Source organism: Balaenoptera physalus (assembly GCF_965194825.1).
Source record: "Balaenoptera physalus genome assembly, chromosome: 13".
In the NCBI taxonomy this organism is placed as follows: domain Eukaryota; kingdom Metazoa; phylum Chordata; class Mammalia; order Artiodactyla; family Balaenopteridae; genus Balaenoptera; species Balaenoptera physalus.
Genome location: NC_138892.1, coordinates 5,907,714 through 5,929,181, shown reverse-complemented (window position 1 = coordinate 5,929,181; position 21,468 = coordinate 5,907,714). Strand labels below are relative to the sequence as shown.

The 21,468-nt window shown below is 45.4% G+C and overlaps 1 protein-coding gene across 1 annotated transcript in view; it reads right to left on the bottom strand.

The window, feature by feature from the left end:
- Window positions 1-21,468, bottom strand: part of EFCAB6 (EF-hand calcium binding domain 6) — a 252,788-nt gene that overhangs the window by 61,326 nt on the left and 169,994 nt on the right. The window contains exons 21-22 of the mRNA XM_082420556.1: window positions 16,953-17,049; window positions 4,528-4,646 (exon numbers count right to left, since the gene is read on the bottom strand). Of these exons, the coding sequence (XP_082276682.1) occupies window positions 4,528-4,646; window positions 16,953-17,049 (216 nt within the window). The remainder of the gene's footprint in view (window positions 1-4,527; window positions 4,647-16,952; window positions 17,050-21,468) is intronic.

Sequence of the window (21,468 nt, the reverse complement as noted above, 5' to 3'; positions counted from 1 at the left end):
TCAAGAAAATCCTGCTTGATGATTGCTCCGATGAATGAATGAATGGATGGATGGATGCACTTTCATCTTGTAATTTATTCTCGGCAGTCTCTCCAAAACCAAACGCATTGCTCCTGAAATCTCGTGCTAAAAGGTCCTGCCTGGCTTCAGTTACCAGGTTTCCTTTCACAACGGCCTCCTTCAGGCTTGACGGTTGTGTTGTTTAACCCTCGGTGAGCCAGGCTCGCTTTACACGCACGTGCTCCCCACTCTGTCCGCCCCTGTGCAGTTAGCTGGGGCCGCAGCCTGGCCCTGGGCCACGGGCTGTGGGCAGAAGCGTGTCCTTCTGGGCCGAAGCCCGCCGAAGCCCGTGTGTGGTCCTGTGCTCTGCAGGTCCCGGGGGACCCTGCTGAGGGATGAAGCCACAACTGGAAGCCAGATCCCGAATCACCACTTGGAAGAGAACTGTCCAGAAGAGCCGCTAGACATGCTAGACTTTGTGTGAATAAGAACTAAGCATCCATGTGCCAGGTCACTGAGATTTGGGAGTTAATGCACTAATTTACTTCCAGCGTAAACAAGACCTGCCAGACTAACCCGAAGCTCTGAAAGAGTGCACTTCACAGGTGCTTCATAAATGTTGAGTGAACAATGGATGCTGACAATTATTTGTCTATATTCTCCCTATTTTCTAATTCTGTGTTTTCGAAAGAGCTGAACGTTATTTTCCTACTCACTTCCAGCTACCCAATTTTGGCAGGGGCTTTCCTCTTCTCACTAGCAGACCGCGGGAGCTGGCAGAGTGTGTCACGTTGGCCCCAGCTGCTCCCTGCCTTGCCGGGGGTCCCTGTCACTCCCACCGGGTGGGAGAATGCCCCTCCCCCTGTACGGGCAGCTGCAGGAGGCTCCTGGTGCCTGCACAGCCTGGCGCTGGCCACCACCTTGCCTCCTAACCCTCCTGCTTCTAAGGCAGGCGGGGACTTGGAGGGAGTGGACCAGGGTGAATCAGGGTCAGCAAACGCTAAGCCATTGAGAGGAGCAGGCCAGGAGGTGGAATGAGGGTGAGGACGGCTAACGGAGATCATGGAAACGCCTAGAAAATGGATGAAAAAAACCACACCACCAAGTTTATCATCTCTGCTGAGTGGGGTATGGCTGCTTTCTTGCTGTTGTCTTTTCTTTTCCTTTATGCTTCTCTGGATTTTCTGAGTCTTCTAAAATGAGTGTGCATTAATATTGTAATCAGAAAATAATTTCAAATCTCTATGATCTTTTTGCTACTAATTTTTATGCTTATCTATGCCAGGTACCCTCTTTATATCATTTGGTCCCCATTGTCATCCCATTGGAGAGATGACTGAAGCTCAGAGAAGGTGAGCCACTGGCCCAAGGTCACACAGCTCAGTCCGGGCGCCATGGGCCAGGGTGCAGGCCCCCTCAGAGCACAGCCCTCAGCTGCGGTTACTCGGCCACCTCAGGGTGTCCTCCTGATTTCTGCTCATGCTTATCAGACAAATCCCTCGGTGAGCCAGGCTCACTTTATCAGACAAATCCATGGAGCATCTTACCTCATCCCTCAGCCTCTTTCCAGGCTGCTAAAGGTGAACTTTCACGTCCTAAATCTCTCTCACACCTGTCACTTCCGTCCCAGTCCTCCAGGCACCACCCAGGGAAGGTCACCCCATCCTCTCGCTTAGAACACCGAGACAGCCCTGAATTCACCTCTGTGCCTCCCTCCCCGTCTCCGGCAATTCATCCTCCTCCCCGTGGCCAGAGTGATCTTTCTAGAACGCGGGCCTGCCTCCATCTTTCCCCACTAAACACCTGGCCTTCAGGGTGGGGTCCCCACCTTGTCCTGCCCGTCACGATGTGGCTCCGCTGATGTGCAGCCTCCCCTTCTGCCGGGCCACCCAGGTGACCCCGCAGCCCTGGAATGTGACACACCCTTTGCCCTTTGGCTGGACATTCATCTGGTGGCTCTCGACCCCGTGCTTGCCCTTTGCACATCTTCCCAGCTGCCCCCCGGCTGCGCCCAGGGAGCTGTGCCCTTGGAGGTGGGAAGAGGGCAGGGCCAGGCTGTTCCCAGGGGACCTCGTGTCATGGCTCCGTAGCTCCCGCTCAGCACAGCAGTCGAGGCTCCCGCAGATTCCGAGACAGCATCAGGAGTGGAGGCAACTTCCTGGTCTCCAAAAAATACCGTCTCCCCTTTGGCCTGCAGTCACTGGTGGGGAGCAGCTCCCTTATCTCTGTGTGACCTCCCCCCTTGCTCTTCCAGCCCGGGGGGCAGCAGCCTCCTGGCCTCTGAGTAGCAGCGCAATCCCCCTTCAGGCTTCTGGTCCCCCCAGCCTCCCTTGCAGGGGTGCAGCCATCAGGGGATTCTAGCCAAAAGAATTTGGGCAAAGTGACGGCCATGTTTCCAGGCCTGGTGCTCACAAAGCTGACCAGAGGGTCCTCTGTGCTCTGCTCCCTTCTCTGCTGGCAGACACATAGGATCCAGGGACGGTGGGACTCCTGGTCCCTGAATGACTGTGAGCACAGCTCCCCAACACCCACACTAAATTGTGACATCATTATGGGGCAAGCCCCTGGGAGGTTGGCCTTGTTTGTTACCGCAGCCAGCCTGCCCTGACCCATACACCACGTGAGCTAACTTAGCGGGGCAGAGTGAGGCACAGAGAAGTTAAGTAACTTGACAGGGGCTACACAGCTATCAGGCGTGGAGGCATGTCTGGCTGCAGAGCTCTCAATCACTCACCATCCATGGCAAACAGCCGGCTAAACAAAAGTAGATGAAATTCTCATCTCAAACAGTTTTCAGCACAGGGTAGATATTTGTGTATTTAATCATGTTAATACATGTATAAAGAAACTTTAGCCAAAAGCAACAGTGAGTGTCTCCCTCCCATGAACATGGAGCCTTGCTCTGTCCCCCATCGGGAAGGGGGCTAAGCGTGCTCTCCTTCCACACGGGAACCCTCACGGAGACACCTGCCTCCTACACCCCTCATTCTTGCAGCTTGCACCCAGCTCCAGGGCTCGTCCCATCCCTCCCTGATGGAGACCACAGTCTCCCGATGCCCACACCCCACCAATCCCTTCTCTGAACTGCTTCCTGACTAGTCTTCCTAAAGCATGGCTTGATCCACATCACATTTCCTTGTTTCCGAACGTCTCGTTAATACGGCTAGAAAGGGAGGACTGCGGCCAGGTGATCAGCCTCGCCTTTCCTTTCTCAGCCTGGAGCCCAGGCACTGCTTGGAGAACGCCTCACCCGTCCTCCTGCCCCGTGGGTCAGGCAGCCCTCCTGCCCCGTCTGGACCTTTGGAACAATTTCAACTTCTCTCCCACCGTGACAGCCTCCTGCTCTTCCACGGCCCCCAGCACCCCTACTTTTGTCTCCCTTTCGCTCGACATGTCCCTCCTCTGGCATTTATAACAGGTGACTCTGCACCCTGGTATTGGGGTGAATGCTTCCTGCCCCCCGACAGCTCCCCGAGCATCAGGATCACAGTCACCTCCGCATCATCCAAAGGTCTACGTGGTGAGAGCGCCACACATTTGGCCGCTGCACCCCATCTTCTGATTACTCAGATGGACCCACTCATCTAGTCCATCAAAAGAGAAAATGGGTAGGGAGACCAAATTGTCCCTGAGTTGGAACTGATCTTAAAAAAAAAAAAAAAAACCAAGGATTTTGTAAGAACTTCAAGTTGCTTTTCTAAATTAGACACAAAACAGCCCACCTAATTCTAAACTCGGCCAACATTACAGCTTTCCCCTTTGAACAGATGAAAAGCTGAAATACTACATGAACTGCTCCATGGGCTTGCCTCTGAGAGGGCATGCAATATTGGGGTACGATCCTGGGGGGATGCAAGTGGCAGCTAACATATAATGAAGAAGGAAGTAATTCAAAGACAGATCTGGAACTGGGAAATGGACCGCATTGTTAGTGCACCTTGAAATTTAAACACCTACACAGGGAATGTTGTAACTGGGGGCCTGGTTCAAAAACAGCTAAATCTAAAGCACATTTTGAAAAATGTAGTCAATATTAGGTACTATTTTCAGTTTAAGACACCCTCGGGAAACCACTCCGAGTTACCAAAACTTTGGTGATTTTCTTCCAGCAAATTACTGATCTATAAAACTGTTGTGCAACATTGATTTCCATCTTTAGGTGATGGGGAGAGACTGCTTTTCCCTTTACCCATTGCAGATCTGTCTGCTGAGCTACTTGTATTAGAGTTAAGTCTTTGGGGAGGGACTTAGTTCTCTGAAACAGTAAAAGGATGTGGTTGAACTCCCGGTTCCTTGGAAATGCAAAACTCTCAAGTGTAATATTTAATATGGGTGACAAGTGTTTACCTGGCTCCTCGTGTTCCTGAAGGCCAGCCTGTTGGCCAAGGCTTCTTTCTACAGGGGAACAGGACAGATACAACCATAGGAAAACCATTCCTGGTCCCACCTGACCCCTGAGGAGTGACGAAAGCCTGGTGCTGAATTTGGCCGTCTGGAATGAAAAGCCAGTCTTCAGATACCACTCACCTCATCCAAAGCTTCTCACATTCTCTGGGTGTGAGGGGAATATCAAAGCTGTACAGTGCGTTCTTTATATCCCGTCGTCGAAGAATGCCGTTGCCCTCATTGTCGGTTTCGATAAAATTCTGCAATATTCCAAGGCAGCATTTAGTAACATACAAAATTGCTCAGACAGTATACAGGCTTTTCAATAGTCAGTATCTGGAACAGTCTAAGACATTTTTCTCCCATGCCTCCTGCTTAAAAACCTTTTAATCTATGTCCTAGATATCCTCCCCATTCCTCTAAAGAAGGTGATCGAGCAAAACACGAACAAGTGTTAACATCCTAGAAGGGGCTTATTTCTGGGTAATGAGTGGTCTCAGGTGTGTGGCTTGGATTCTTCTCTGACCAACAACTTGGGATCAAACACTATTAGAAATAAGAGTCAACCAGAGCCTGGGAAATGAGGCGTAGCCCACACTGCTTGAGGTTGTCATCTCCACGATGCAGCGAATTTGGCTGCCTGGCTGGCTGTCAGAGGGGAAATGAGGGACGTGAGACTCCGGTTGTTGTGACAAGATGGTACGGTACCATTGTAATATCCCCGAGGGGTGCAAAAGGCATCTGGGGATTTGTCACCACAGACTAGAAGAGCAGGTAGCACAGGGCGCTCTGCTCTGTCTTAAATTGTTTCCAAACAATAGCTCATTCGCTCCTCCTTCTAATACACTGTGAGGGAGACACAGTGGGTCCATCTCCCAAGTCCTCTGCGAGTATCATACCTAACGGTGAAACCACGAAACATTCCCTGTAAGATCAGGAACCAGGCAAGAATATCTCTATCGCCCTCTATTCATCATTGTACTGGAGATGCCCGCCAGTGTAGTTAGGCAAGTTAAAATTGTTAAAAGGTGTAACAACAGGGCAGGGAGAAATACAATTGTCATTTATTCACAAATGACATGACCGTATATATAAGAATACAAGGAATCCATAAATAAATTATTACACTAAGAGGCTTTGGCAAGAAATCTGGATTCTATATCAATATGTAAAATCATCCACATTTTTATATTTCAGACATGGAAAATGAATTAAAAAAATAACATTTACAGTAGCATCAAAAATAGAAAGTTTCAGGAATAAATCTTATAAATGATTGTAAGACTTCTACACAGCAATGTCTAAAACTTTTTTGAAAGATATTTAAAAAGATCAAAATAAATGGCAATACAATGTGTTCATTAATTGGAAGGCTCCATGTAGTAGAGATGTCATTTCTTGCCAAACATCCCAATAGTTTTTTTTTTCTTTGTGGAACTTGACGAACTGATTCAAAAACTCTCAGAGAACAAGGAGGCAGGACTTGCCGACCAGCTAACTAAGATGCCTTACTAAGTTATGGGGACTCTAAAGGTGTGGTATTGGTGCCAAGATAGACAAACTGACCAATGAACCAGAAGGAGCCCAGAAACACCCATGGGCATTGACGCAGGACAGTGGTGATACTGCAGATCAGTGGGGGAGAAGGTGGACTTTGCAATGAGTGGTGCCAGGACAGCTGATCTCCACACAGAAGATGGAACTGGATCCCCACACCAAGACACATGACACTTCCAGTGCTGATGTCAAGACCTGAATGTGAAAGGTGAGGCTGTGAAGCTGCTAGGGAGATCGCAGGAGAATATCTCCATGACTTCAGGGCGGGGTTTCTTCAACAAGAACTTTAGGGAGTAGTTAAAAATGTGACTACGTTAAACGAAGAACTTATATTTATCAAAAGGTATCACATAAAGAGGGTGAAAACAGGAGAGGGTGTGGCCATGATGGTGGAGTTAGGAAGACCCAGCTCACCTCCTCCCATGGACACACCAAAATTACAGCTATTAACAGAGAAACTATTGATGAGAAAAACCAGAAGACTAGCAGAAAAGAGCTTCTACAACTACCAATATAAAGAAGGAACCACAATGAGACCACAGAGTCATGGTATAGTCAAGACCCATACCCCTGGCAACCCACAAATGGGAGGATAATTACCATTGCAGAGGTTCTCCCCAAGAAGCAAGGGGTCTGTGCCCCACATTGGGCTCCCCAGCCTGGGGTTCCTGCGCTGGGAAGATGAGTCCCCAGAACATTTGGCTTTGAAGGCCAGCAGGGCTTACTCTCGGGAGTACCAGAGGGCTGTGAGAAATAGAAACTCCACTCCTAAAGAGTGCACACAAAATCTCACATGCTCCGGGCCCCAGGGTAGAAACAGTAATTTGAAAGGAGTCTGTGTCAGACCCACCTGCTGATCTTGGAAAGCCTCTTAGAGAAACAGAAGGCACCTGGGGCTTGCCCTGGGGACACAGACACTGGTGGCAACCATTTTGGGGAAGCTCGTTCTACCACGTGGACACTGGGGTTGGCAAACGGCATTCTGGAATCCTCCCTCTATCTTATTAATGCTGGAACCTGGCCTGCCCACCAGCCTGTCAGCACCAGTACTGGGACGTCTCAGGACAAGCAAGCAGCTGGGCAGAGACACAGTCCCTCTCACCAGCAGGCCTGCTGCCTTAAGACACCCTGAGCCCACCACAGGGTCCAGGACTCATCCCCACATACCAGTGTACTGGCATGAGCTCTGGGACCAGCCTCACCATGAGTGGATAGGCATCAGCCCCAGGACCCCCAGGGCCCTGGCCCTGACCACCAGCAGGCTGAAACATCCACTCCAGGACCCCCAGGGCCTTGAAGCCAGAGATCCTGAGACCTGGCTCCACCCACCAGTGAGCTAGCACTAGCCCCAGGACCAGCCTTACCCACCAGTGGGTGAGCAAAAGCCCCTGGACCCCCTGGTTCCTGACCCCACCCACCAGCCCCAGGACCACCACAGCTCTTCAGACAGCCACCCTGGGATCTAGCCCCACCCACTAGGTGGGCTGAAACCAGCTGCAAGACACCTTGGACCCCACAGAGAGCTGCCCCAGGATCCAGCCCCAACCACCAGTGGGCCAACAGCAGCTTTAGGACACGCCAGACCCTGCAGCCAGCTGTGTCAGGTATTAGCCCTTCCTACCAGCAGGCTGACACTAGATCCAGGACACCCAGCCCTGCAACCACCCACCCCAGAACCTGGCTTTGCCTACCAGTGGGCCAGCACTAGCCCTGGGACCCCCTGGGGCCCTGTAGTCAGAAGTCTCATGACCTGGCCCCGCCCACCAGCAGCCAGTGGCCTCTGCACAAGGCAGAGCCTGGCAACCAACCGGACTGTGGGCCAGCCATGCCCACCAGACCACCCACAGCAGTCAGCCTGACACAACAGGAGGAGCCACACAGCCCACATAGGTGGCACCCCTAGAGCATATAGCCCTGGTGACCAGAGGGGAGTGTGCTGCTGGGATGCACAGGATGTCTCCTACAAAAGGTCAGGAAACATAACCAACTTACCAAATACATAGAAATAAAAGCAGCAAATTAGACAAGATAAGGCAACAGAGGAATATATTCCAAATGAAGGAACACGATAAAACCCCAGGAGAACTAAGTAAAGTGGAGATAGGCAACCTACCCAATAGAGTTTGAAACGATGATTGTAAAGAAGCTCAAAGAAATCAGGAGAAGAATGGATAAACACAGTGAGAAGTTTAACAGGGTTAGAAGATATAAAGAAGAACAAAAGAGAGCTGAAGAATACAATAATTAACACACACTAAAAGGAATAAAATATAACATAAATAAAAAACACACTAAAAGGAATCAACATATTAGATGATACAGAGGAACAGATCAGTGAGCTGGAAGACAGAGTAGTGGAAATCACTGAAACAGAACAGAAAAAAAGAATAAAAAGAAATGGGGACAGTTTAAGAGACCCCTGGGACAACATCAATGTAATAACATTTGCATTATAGGAATCCCATAAGGAGAAGAGACAGAGAAAGGGGCAGAGAACATATTTGAAGACATAATAGCTGAAAACTTCCCTAACCTGGGAAAGGAAACAGACATCCAGGTACAGGAATCACAGAGAGTACCAAACAGGATCAACGCAAAGAGGATCAAAGCAAAACACATTGTAATTAAAATGGCAACAATTAAAGATAAAGAAAGAATATTAAAAGCAGCAAGGAAAAAGCAACAAGCTACATACAAGGAATTCCCATAAGGCCATCAGCTAATTTTTCAGCAGAAACTCTGCAGGCTAGATAGAAGGGAGTGGCACAATATGTTTAAAGTGATGAAAAGGGAAAACCTACAACCAAGAATACTCTACCCAGCAAAGCTTTCATTCAGACTTGACGGAGAGATCAAAAACATTTTACAGACAAGCAAAAGTTAAAAGAGTTCAGCACCACCAAACGAGCTTTACAAGAAATGTTAAAGGGACTTCCCTAAGTGAAAAAGAAAAAGGCCACAACTAGAAACATGAAAATTATGAAAGAAAAAAGCTCATTGGTAAAGGCAAATATACAGTAAAGGCAGTAAATCAACCACATGTAAAGCTAGTAGGAAGGTTAAAAGACAAAAGTAGTAAAATCATCTATATCTACAAAAAGTAGTTAAGGGATACACAAAACAAAATGATGTAAAATAAGATGTCAAAAACAGCGAGTGTGTGTGTGGGGTAAAAATGCCAGGATTGTTAAAATACATTTGAACTTAAGAGCCTAGCAACTTAAAATAATCACATGTATAGATAGATTGCTATATAACCTTCACAATAACAACAAACAAAAGATCTATAACAGACACACAGAAAAAAAAAAAAAGGAATCCAAACGTAACACTAGAGATAGTCATCAAACCACAATGGAAGAGAGCAAAAGAAGAAGAAAGGAACAAAAAGAACTATAAAAACGATCCCAAAACAATTAACAAAATGGCAATAAGTACATACCTATCAGTATTTATATTAAATGTGAATAGACTAAATGCTCCACCAAAAAACACAGAGTGGCTGAATGGATGCATAAACAAGACCCATATATATGCTGTCTACAAGAGACTCACTTCACCTCTAAAGACACACACACACTGAAAGTGAGGGGATGGAAAAAGATATTCCATGCAAATGAAAATGAAAAGAAACCAAGGGTAGCAATACTTATATCAGACAAAATAGACTTTAAAGACTGTAACAAGAGACAAAGAAGGACATTACGTAATGATCAAGAGATCTATCTAAAGAAAAGATATAACACTTCTAACTATATATGCACCCAATACAGAAGCACCTACATAGATACATAAAGCAAATATTAACAGACAAAAAGGGTGAAATAGACAGTAACACAATAATATTAGGGGACTTTAATATCCCACTGACATCAATGGACAGATCATCCAGACAGAAAATGAATAAGGAAACATTGGTTTAAATGACACATTAGATCAGACGGACCTAACTGATATATATAGAGAATCAAAAAGCAGCAGAATACACACTCTTTTCAAGTGGACATGGAATGTTCTCCAGATCACATGACAGGACACAAAACAAGTCTCAGTAAATTTAAGAAAACTAAAATCATATCAAGCTTTGTTTTTGACCACAGCACTATGAGACTAAACATCAACTGTAAGAAACAAATTGCAAAAATCACAAACATGTGGAGACTAAACACTATGCTACTAAACAACCGATGGATCACTGAAGCAATTAAAGAAGAAATTAAAAAATACCTGAAGACAAAAGAAAATGGAAATACAAGGACCCAAAGTCTATGGGACACAGCAAAAGCAGTTCCAAGAGGGAAGTTTATAGCAAAACAAGCCTATCTCGGGGAAAAAAGAAAAATCTCAAATAAATAACACAACCTTACACCTAAAGGAACTAGAAAAAGAAGAGCAAAACCCAAAGTTAGTAGAAGAAAAGAAATCATAAAGACCAGAGCAGAAATAAATAAAATACAGACTTAAAAAAACAATAGAAAAGATTAATGGAACTAAGAGCTGGTTCTTTGAAAAGATAAACACAATTGATAAACCTTTAGCCAGACTCATCAAGAGAAAAAGAGAGAGGGCCTAAACCAATAAAGTCAGAAATAAAAAAGGAGAAGTTACAACCGTCACTACAGAAACACAAAGGATCATAAGAGATTACTATGAACAATTAATGCCAATAATATCGACAACCTAGGAGAAGTGGACAAATTCCTAGAAATGTACAATCTCCCAAGACTGAACTGGGAAGAAATAGAAAATATGAACAGACCAATTACCAGTAATGAAGTTGAATCAGTAATAAAAGAACTCCCAAAAAACAAAAGTCCAGGGGCAGACGGCTTCACAGGTGAATTTTACCAAAGATTTAGAGAAGAGTTGTCAATCTTTCTCAATATTTCCAAGAAATTGCAGAAGAAGGAATGCTTATGAACGCATTCTATGAGGTCAGCACCACCCTGATGCCAAAACCAGACAAAGATATCACAAAAAAAGAAAATTATAGGCCACTATCACTGATGAACATATATGCAAAAATCCTCAACAAAATATTAGCAAGCCAAATTCAACAATACATTAAAAAGATCATACACCATGATCAAGTGGGATTTCTCCCAAGGATGCAAGGATGGTTCAGTATCTGCAAATCAATGAATGTGATACACCACATTAACAAATTGAAAAACAAAAATCATATGCCATTTCAATTGATGCAGAAAAAGCTTTTGACAAAATTCAACACCCATTTATGATAAAAACTCTCAACAAAGTGGGTATAGAGGGAACATACCTCAACATAATAAAGGCCATATATGATAAGTCCACAGTTAACATCACACTCAATGGTGAAAAGCTGAAAGCATTTCCTCTAAGATCAGGAACAAGACAAGGATATCCACTCTCACCAGTTTATTCAACATAGTACTGGAAGGCCTAGCCACAGCAATCAGACAAGAAAGAGAATGAAAAGGAATCTAAATTGGAAAGAAAGAAGTAAAACTGTCACTGTTTAAAGGTGACATGATACTATACATAAAAAATCCTAAAGATGCCACCAAAAAACTATTAGAGCTCATTGATGAATTTGGTAAAGTTGCAGGATACAAAACTAATATATAGAAATCTGTTGCATTTCTATACACTGATAATAAACTATGAGAAAGAGAAATTAAGAAAATCATATCAAAAAGAATAATATATCTAGGAATAAATCTAACTAAGGAGGTAAAAGACCCGTATTCTGAAAACTATAAGATACTGATGAAAGAAATTGAAGATGACACAAACAGATGGAAAGATATACCATGTTCATAAGTTGGAAGAATTAATATTGTTAAAATGACCACACTATCCAAGGTAATCTACAGATTCAATGCAATCCCTATCAAAATACTGCTGGCATTTTTCACAGAACTAGAACAAATAATTCAAAAATTTGTATGGAAACACAAAAGACTCCAAATAACCAAAACAGTATTGAGAAAGAAGAACAAAACTGGAGGTATCACACTAACTGATTTCAAACTAAACTACAAAGCTACTATCATAAAAACAGTATCCTACTGGCACAAAAACAGACACATAGATCAATGGAACAGAATAGAGAGCCCAGACATGAACCCACACTTATATGGGCAATTAATCTATGACAAAGGAGGCAAGAATATACCATTGGAAAAAGATAGCCTTATCAATAAATGGTGTTGGGAAAACTGGACAGCTACATGCAAAAGACTCAAACTGGAGTACTCTCTCACACCATGCACAGAATAAATGCAAAATAGATTAAAGTCTATTTAATCAGTTGTAAGACCTGAAACCATAAAACTTCCAGAAGAAAACATAGGCAGTACTCTGGCATCCATCGTAGTAGTGTTTTTTTGGATACGTCTCCTCAGGCAAGGGGAACAAAAGCAAAAATAAACAAATGGGACTACATCAAACTCAAAAGCCTTTGCACACAGCAAAGGAAACTATCAAGAAAACAAAAAGCCACTTACTGAATTGGAGACGATATCTGCAAATGATATATTCTTATAAGGGGTTAATCCAAAATATACAAAGAACTCATAGAACTCAACACCAAAAAACCAAACAACTTCATTAAAAACTGGAGTTGCAGCATAATGTACAATAGCCAAGATATGGAAGCAACTTAAGTATCCACTGATAGATGAATGGATAAAGAAGATGTGGTATATACACATATATACAATGGAATATTACTCAGCCATAAAAAAGAATGAAATCTTGCCATTTGTGACAACATGCATGGACCTAGAAGCATTATGCCAAATGAAAGAAGTCAGACAGGGACAGACAGATACTGTATGGCTTCACTTCTATGCAGCATCTAAAAAATACAACAAATGAACAAACAGAAAAAAACAGAAACAGAGTTATAGATGCAAAGAACAAACAGGTGGTTACCAGAGAAGAGGGGGCTGGGAGGAGGAAAGAAATAGGTGAGGGCAATTAAGCGGTACAAACTTCCAGTTGCAAAATAAATGAGTCACAGGTATAAAAGCTACAGTGTGGGGAATACAGTCAATAACTAAGTAGTATCTTTGTGGTGACACATAATAACTAGACTTATCCTGGTGATCATTTTGAAATGAACAAAAGAAAAATCACTATGTTGTGTAACAGGAACGAACATAATGTTTCAGTCAATTATACTCTAAAAACAAACAAACAAGCATACAAACAATTCACAGAAAAAGAGATCAGATTTGTGATTACCAAAAGCAAGGGGTGCGGGGAGGGGGAATTGGATGAAGGTGGTCAACAGGTACTACAAACGTCCGGTTCTAAGATAAATAAGTACTAGGGATGTAATGTTCAACATGATAAATACCATGAGTACAGCTGAATATAATGAACACAGTTGTATGTATAACATATATATAATATATAACACATCTGTATGTTATATACGAAAGTTAAGAGAGTAAAACCTAAGAATTCTCATCACACACAACATTTTTTTCTATTTCTTTAATTTCATATTTATATGAGATGATAGACATTCACTAAACTTATTGTGATAATCATTTCACAGTATACGTAAGTCAAATCATTATGCCATACACCTTAAACTTGTATGGTGCTGTATGTCAATTATATCTCAATAAACTGGAAGAAAAATTAAATTAAATTTTTTTTTTAAAGGGTGAAGACTGAACACAAACTGAGAGAAGATATCTGCATCACTTACCACATACAAAAGTCTACTGGCCAAACCAAAGTAAGCGTTCCCACTGACCAAGGAAAGAAAGACAGACAAACCAGTGTGAAAACTGTAAAAAAGTCTCAAGCAAGCACTTTGCAGATAAAGAAAACTGACTAATGAATAAGCAAATGAAAAAATGCCCAATTTCATTAGTAAACAACAAATGCTAATTAAAGCAGCAACGAGCTACTGCTACACATCTAGTGGAGGGGAAGAAAGTAAGACGTCTGAGAGTCCCAACAGAGCCCTGTGACCCACAATGCCGAAAATATTTACTGTCTTGCCCTTCACAGAAAAAGTGTAGCTCCCTGGTCTAAGATACTGTTAATATTCTATTCCTTCATCTGGATGGTGGTTACATGGTGGCGTACAATCTGGGATACACGGTGACTACACATTATACACACTTATTTAAACTACACATATACGTTATACATATAATACATATGTATTATAAAACATGTATGTTAAATGTACATATATACATACATATTATATATACATAGTTATATATATATATTATTTTTATATTCCACTGTAGTGTCACAAATTAAAAAACAATTAAGCTTAAAAAAGTTAGGCCTGGAGGATTTCAAAGCCCCATTAAAAACTTAGAGCACATAGCACAACGGTGTGAATGTACTTCATACCGCTGAACTGGTACACTTAAAAATGGTTGAGATGGTAAATTTTGTGTTATGTGCATTTTACTGCAACTTTTAAAAAGCTAAAGCATGTACAGCCTGCTGTGATCCGCCCACTGCCTCGCACTGAAAACCACCTGCTCTGACCCCTAGGTCTGACACATCCCTCCTGAACTCTTTGTACTCCCCACCGTGCCGATCAATCCCACACGTGTTTGCCTTGGTTCAGTCCCGGTATCCTCCACCTCCCCAGCACCTCCCCAGTCCAACACCTGCTCATCTTTCAAGCGACCTCTTCTCGGGTACCCCATTATATGCAAGCCACTTCCATTGTAACACACATCATTCTTCAGAGTTCCCATTGGTGTTTACACCACAAGTCTCTTGGGGGCAGAGACCATGTCTTTATTTTTTTTGTCATTGTGTCTTTAGTACCTTACACATTTAGCTCATAATAATGTTTGCTGAAGAAACCAATGAACTTATTTTCCAAAAACACCTAAACAGCAATGAGCATATTAAGCTGCCCCCAAATGGGACGACTCCTATGTACTTCTGAGAATGCAGCTGGAGGTGCCCCCAGCAGCGCATGGCGGAGCGGGGAGCCCGTGACTCTATGTGAAGGTCACTAGATGACTAAACGCTGAATCCTTGTTCAAGTTCAAACGCGGTTTTACTGGAGAATACATCCCTTTGGATATTAGCAGGTCCTGTTTGGCAAACTCCCAACAGAAATGCGGCAGAAGGGAGACTCCACACCTTTGGTCACCTTCACCATCTCTAAACGCTGGGACACGGAAGTGACGAGCGGGGATGGGAGCACCGAGTGAGAACGCCTGTCTCATCACCAGTTGATCCGGTGGGAATACTGCTGATCTTATTTAGGTATTATACTTTCTGCCGGTTTAGAATTCAGAACTAATCCCTTCAGTGCTTTAGTCAAAACAAACTGAGAGAGTGGCAGAGATATCCACACGCGCAGGATCATTTAGTCCTGTGGGGGCCAGCGAGGTGACACGATGCTCGATTCTGGACAAAGCGCGTCCTCTCCCTGCCAGGCTCAGTCCTAGGAGAGATGCAGGAGGTCTCCGCCGATAGACGCAAGGCTCCTGGTTTAGCAGCACAGCGCCCTGGGGTCCCCACGCCTCCTCCACACATAGTTTGGGGTCCCGCACGACATCAAGGATGAAGGTGGCTACGAGAGGCCGTGGAATCGAGGTGGAGTGAGAGCCCACATGGACCGGGAGGACGTCACCCAGCCAGGAGGCTGGGACAGGAGGGGAGGGGGCCCTGCAGGGTGTCGTGGAGCCGGGGGTGGAGGCGTTTCAGGAAGGATGGTCTGAACAAGGCAGAAACAAAGACCTCCACAGCCTCTGGCCACTCCCAGCGGCCTGCTCCTTTCAGCGCCCATCTGCTTTGTTAATAATCTGTCACCTCCCCTGGCTCGTGAGCTCCGCCAGGCGGGAGCAGACAGGCTTTGGTTACCACTGAACCCGGGGCACAAACCCCTGCGCAGTGAGTCTGTGCTAAGTCAAAGCGGGGTCGGATGAAGCTGCGAAGGGCCCTGGACATGGCCCTCGGGAGTCCCTGGAGTCAGACCACAGGGCGGGCTGCTCCCGTGAGGGGAAGGAGGGCAGGGCAGCTGAGAGCGGAGGCACGCTGGGGAGAAGGGGCTTTTTCTTAAATAGGTTTGAGGGAGTTTGAAGGCAGAGAGAAGCGGGGATGGGGTGGGCACGCGGGAAGGCGGTCAGGTGGCCGGCTCTGCCCTCTCCCCGGCTGGCGCCGCTGTGTCCTGTGTGGCCGCTGCTTACAATCCACAGCTTGCCCTGCACTCCTCGACCCAAAGGACTGCTCTGGAAGGCTGGCCCGGCTTCAGAAGGTGTGATTGGCCGGCCTGGGCTGGCACAGTCAAGGCTGTGAGGCAGCCCGGTGCGTAACAGGACTTAAAAGCGGGACTTCACATCGGGCACAGGCCAAGACAGAGCAAACATAGATAGAAAATGACCACATGAAACAAAGTGGAGACATTCTTCAGAATAGTGTGAAAATACTTCCGTAATGCAGTATACAAATACTTTTTAAAATGAAGTTTTTGTGTCCTTGTTGCACTGAGAAGTGGTGACCCCATATCCTAGACCTCAGGCTGACCCAGGCTTGCATTTCAGATCTACTGTCCTGCAGGTACAGCTGCCATTGCTAAGAGTATGTTTCCCATCCTGACACCATAATCACAGTTTACCCAATTGCACATGGAGGGTATTCACCTTCAAACTATGCTTTCTATAATTTTAGCAAGACAGGAAGAAATACCTCTTTAAAAAGCATGTTTATAACTGTGTAAAAGCAAGAATGATAGCGTCTTACATTTTTCATTTAAATTTTTAATTTATATCAAACCTGAGATAAAGCCAGCAATTTCAGTCCACGTGACTCTTACAATTACTTATTTTTCTAAAGATCAATTGACCTTGAATGTGAGAATCTATTTTGAAAAAGTATTTTAAGAAAAAAAGGAGTCCCTAGATTGGTATACAAAGTTGCTTTGCCATCTTAGTGACTGGATGGAAAATAGCTCCCTCATCCCAATGATCTTGGAACATTGAAATAGATTCCCTTTCCTTTTAAGGAAATAATCACTTTCTTACCTTAGACAAGTCTGACCATCTGGTTTTTGCTTTGGTAACAAGATACTGATGTGCTTGTTCACAAGCCAGTTCTGAATCTGCGACCTTCTGTTTTGGTCTTAAAAGAAAAAAAAAATGAATCTGTTTAAATTTAATGGACTCATTAATCTCCCAAGGGAGTCCCCTACCCCAGTTTGTTTCAAAGATAGCGTTAAAGTCTGCTATTTCACATCTGGTCTAACTTAATTCTTAAAATACAGTCTTATTTCCCCAGCTGCATGTTAGGGAAATCTTAAATTTTAGGAGTCCTTGCTTATTTCCAGATAAATGCTGTTCAACTTTTCCTGCAGTTCACAAAACAAAAAGGGCTCATTTATTCCCAGAGGGATAAAAAACACACTACCACATCGTCTTCGGATGAAGACAACTAAAAACTTTTTTTCCTGAACGCACACGTTGGCGCGATCACGCAGACCAAAGCAAACAGTCCAGGAACACTGTGGGAACGTGACCTACAGACTCTGTCTCAGCTCATGTTCAAAGGTTCGGTCTGTGGGATGTAAAATGATCAAAACTCTGTTTACTCACAGAATGATGGGCGCCGAAGACACTTTAAAAAAAGACTGTGGCTAGGCCTCCACGGGGCGCAGTGAAGACTGTGGCTGAAGGAGTTTGGGGTGCCCTGGATTCTTCCAATCACAAAAACAAATTAGGGGCGCGTGAAACCCTGTAAAACCCTTCGCCACTTCCTTCTCCGCGGTCGCCTTGCTTGGAACCACGCTCGCGCACAGGCACGTGGGTGATCAGTGCGTCTTGCCTGACGGTGAGTAAGGGGGACACCTGAGCGAGGCCCCACAGGGACCCTCACAGGAACTTCCCCTCAAGGGAACCTGGAAAACCAGGGTGGGGCCAGCACACAAGCCCCACGTCGCCCTTTTAAAGAAGTGGTGTTATTCACGCTCTAGCAGGTGAGCTGCTCGTAAGGAAGAAAAATCTAAAGTCAACCAGGAGGCTGCCAGTTGAGAAAATGCAGCAGTCAGAGGTTTATGTGATCCCCAAAGACGCGGCTTTGTAGCTGACCCTTTGTATGTGATGCCAGGTGGGGAGCACTGTGGTTTTAGGGTAATCGTGGCCTCCACAAGCTCTGTGACCAGTCAGGCTGGAACTACCGAATCTGGGTTTTCACACCAGCGCCGGCATTGCCACCCCAGTTTGCAAAAGGGGATGCTGTGGTTTAGAGAGGTGAAGTCGCCTGCCGAAATTGCACAGCCAGTACCGGGAATCCTGGCACTCAAACTCAGGGCCCTCCCATGCCAGAGGAAAGCCTTTCTCACCGTTGTCATTCCGTCTGAAGCTACAGTTTTGGTAGCCCCTCGAACTTCACTGCTCAGAGGAAAGGATCCATTAAGTACTACATTTCACAGAGGTGAAGGCCACCCATGGTTTTTACGCACGCAGGATCTTCTTTTCACTTCACGTGTCTATTGCAATTCAATGAGAGCAGTTCTGCTGAGCACCGCTGGAGTGCCAGGCACTGTGTGAGGTCCTGGGGAAAGTGAAGCCTGCAGCGTCCCAGAGAAGGCCCTCCTGGAACATCCCACTACTGTCCTACATTTTAAAAGCAGACGGCAGGGCACAGCACTGGAACCAACAAATTAAGCAGTAATCATTGCTCTTCATGTGGCTTCTCCTTTAAATCCTTTCTAAGAAACTCTGCTGCTGGTCTCAGCTATGCTGGACCGCTCCTTGGGTTCCCCAATGACTGACAGTGCTCCGTACGCGCTGGTCACCAAGAACACCGTGGCCCTCGTTACCGCAGAAGCCCACACTGTGCTGTTGACCCATGTGTCACGTGGAAAGGGTCTTATTCAGACCAGCGCTTCTTTGGTGAATTACATAATCTTTGACTCCTGTGGTTTGGCAAACAAAACTTCTTGCATTTCCTCAGTGGGCAGGTGCTGAGGACCCGCTGCAGCTGGGCGGGGTCTTCTCCCTCTTCCCATGTCGCTGCTGAAATGGACCAAATGAGGTCATGCCCTCTTTCATTTTCTCTCCTGGCAGATGCCAGCTTGTGGGGAGCACAGGTGAACTACGGCTGGCACACCTCCCCTGACTGAGACCCCCCAACACACAGTCTTTAAATTCGCCACTTACTTCTTTTTTTTTTATAGCTTTTTAAAAAAAATTTTACTTATTTATTTATTTTCATATTTATGGCTGTGTTGGGTCTTCGTTTCTGTGCGAGGGCTTTCTCTAGTTGTGGCAAGCGGGGGCCACTCTTCATCACGGTGCGCCGGCCTCTCACTATCGCGGCCTCTCTTGTTGCGGAGCACAGGCTCCAGACGCGCAGGCTCAGTAGTTGTGGTGCACGGGCTTAGTTGCTCCGAGGCATGTGGGATCTTCCCAGACCAGGGCTCGAACCCGTGTCCACTGCACTGGCAGGTGGATTCTCAACCACTGCGCCACCTGCCAGTTGCTTCTATATTACCAAGTCCGGGGGTCTTTGCTGGCCTCACGTGTGACGCTGTCAACCAGCTCTCCCCTCTCTAGTCACCTTCATGAGGCTGCTCTTTAAATGACACCATGGGGTGGAACACCCACCACCTGGCACAGGTGTGCCCTCAGTGAGTGACTCTCCCTCTCTGCCTGCCCCCTCGACCACTCCTTCTCTCTCCTTCCACCCCAAAGCTCATTTACTCTTCTGAGAGGTCATCCCCGCTCCTGCCCCCAGCTACCACCTGGATGCGGTTTGCCCACACTTCTGTGCCATTAGCACGGTAACCTCACCTGCTTCTCCATTCCATCTCCAGCTGTCTACCGGACTTCACAGAATCATGGAATTTCAAGGGCGGAAAAGGATCCAAAGATCAAGCAGTCTAACCTTCTATCGCTACTTCACCACTAAGGTTGTGGAAGGCTGGGTGGATTATGTTGCATTTTCACAACTGTTGTTTAAAAGGACTGTAGGTCCTCATGATGCCTGTTCCCCTGCCTTCACCGTTAGGTGCCTCGTAAATCCTGTCTGAACCCAGAGGACGTACCTGGACTTCCCTCAAAAGGATGGAGGTCCTGAGAGGCATGTTCTATCTCTGCAAAGTCAACTCACTATCAAGCTGATCTCACTGTCTAGACACATGTCCAAGCAGCCTCCCTACCCAATTCCTTTTCCAGGCTATGAGGCTGGATTATTTTTCTTAGTGACTCGTGCTCAAACCAGGAGCTCCTACCTATTTCCCATTCATTTCTCCTCTGTACCATTTTATATCCTTGTCTCCTCTAGAGAGATTGGAAGGTTTTTCTGTGGCCTTTTCCAGAAGTCACTTATTTTCTCTCCTATTGTCTGCCTCTTTAGATCTTGACAATCAGTCAGATCCAGACTTCCTATCAGCCAGACTGTCAGTCACAAATACATACAATGTGCTGCTCTAAGTCCTACAAACACAATGATGAGCATGGTGAACGGAACCCATGTCCTCAAGGAGCTCATCCTGTGGTGGCAGGAATGTACAGCAAACACATGGAAAAATAAGTGAATCAGACAACTTCAGCTACTGAGTGTGACTGAGAATGATGGACCAGGGCGGGGTCCGGGGCACTTCAGCCAAGAAGACCAGAGAGCAGGGCTCCTTGAGGCATGAGTGATGAGGAGGTGCTGTGTGATCCTGGGAAGCAGTGTTCCAAGCAGGGCAAGAGTCCTGAGATGCTCTTCCAGTCCCAGTTAAGATGGAGTAGACACACATACTTACTTCCTCCTCTCTCTTCCACTGGTTACAGCCAAAAACTCTAGACAGAATACAAAAAGTAACTCTCTGAAGACAGTAAAAAGTACATAATAGGAGGCTTATGGAGAGGGAAATCAAAACTTGAAGAATGACTTATATAATGGTGAGATTCATGGGCTCTTTTCCTCCCATATCTCCAGCTTAAGGGCTGCTTAAAGGCAGTCCTAATTCTGGAACTGTGCAGTGGATGTGGACAGAGAAATCTCCAAAAGAAAGTCCGTTTTTCTGACCGAAGAACTAGGAAGGTGAGCCCCTGAAGTACAAAGAGCATGGGGGAAATCCTCCCTTTCTTGTCTCTTTTTACTGTCCTGTTCCTGATCTGAGGCAAGCCCAGTTACAAAACTGCACTTCTATGGTGGTGCCAGCAATAGTATTGGCCAAGTAGGTACCCACAACTGAAATTCTTCTCTCTAACCAGAGGAGATGGTAAAAGGGGTCCCTGTGTTCAAGGAGGATTGGAGAAATCCACATTATTTTCTCTTTCTCATTTTTCTCCCACCATGTTGGCCTGGAGGTGGACCCAGTTATGAGAAGCACTCAGTAGCACAGAATGGCTAAAACCTAAGATTTTCCAACCAGAAGGACAAAAAAGGGGTCCCTGAGTGCTGGAGAGTGTGGGGAGAAATCATAGAGAGTGCTAGAAAAAGGGATGCCCAAATGAATGAAGGAAGTTCCAGGTTCACCTGTGATGTGCACGTGTGAAACTAACCCAAAGCAGCACAGTGAAAGCTTTGAGAACTTGACTACAGTGTAGT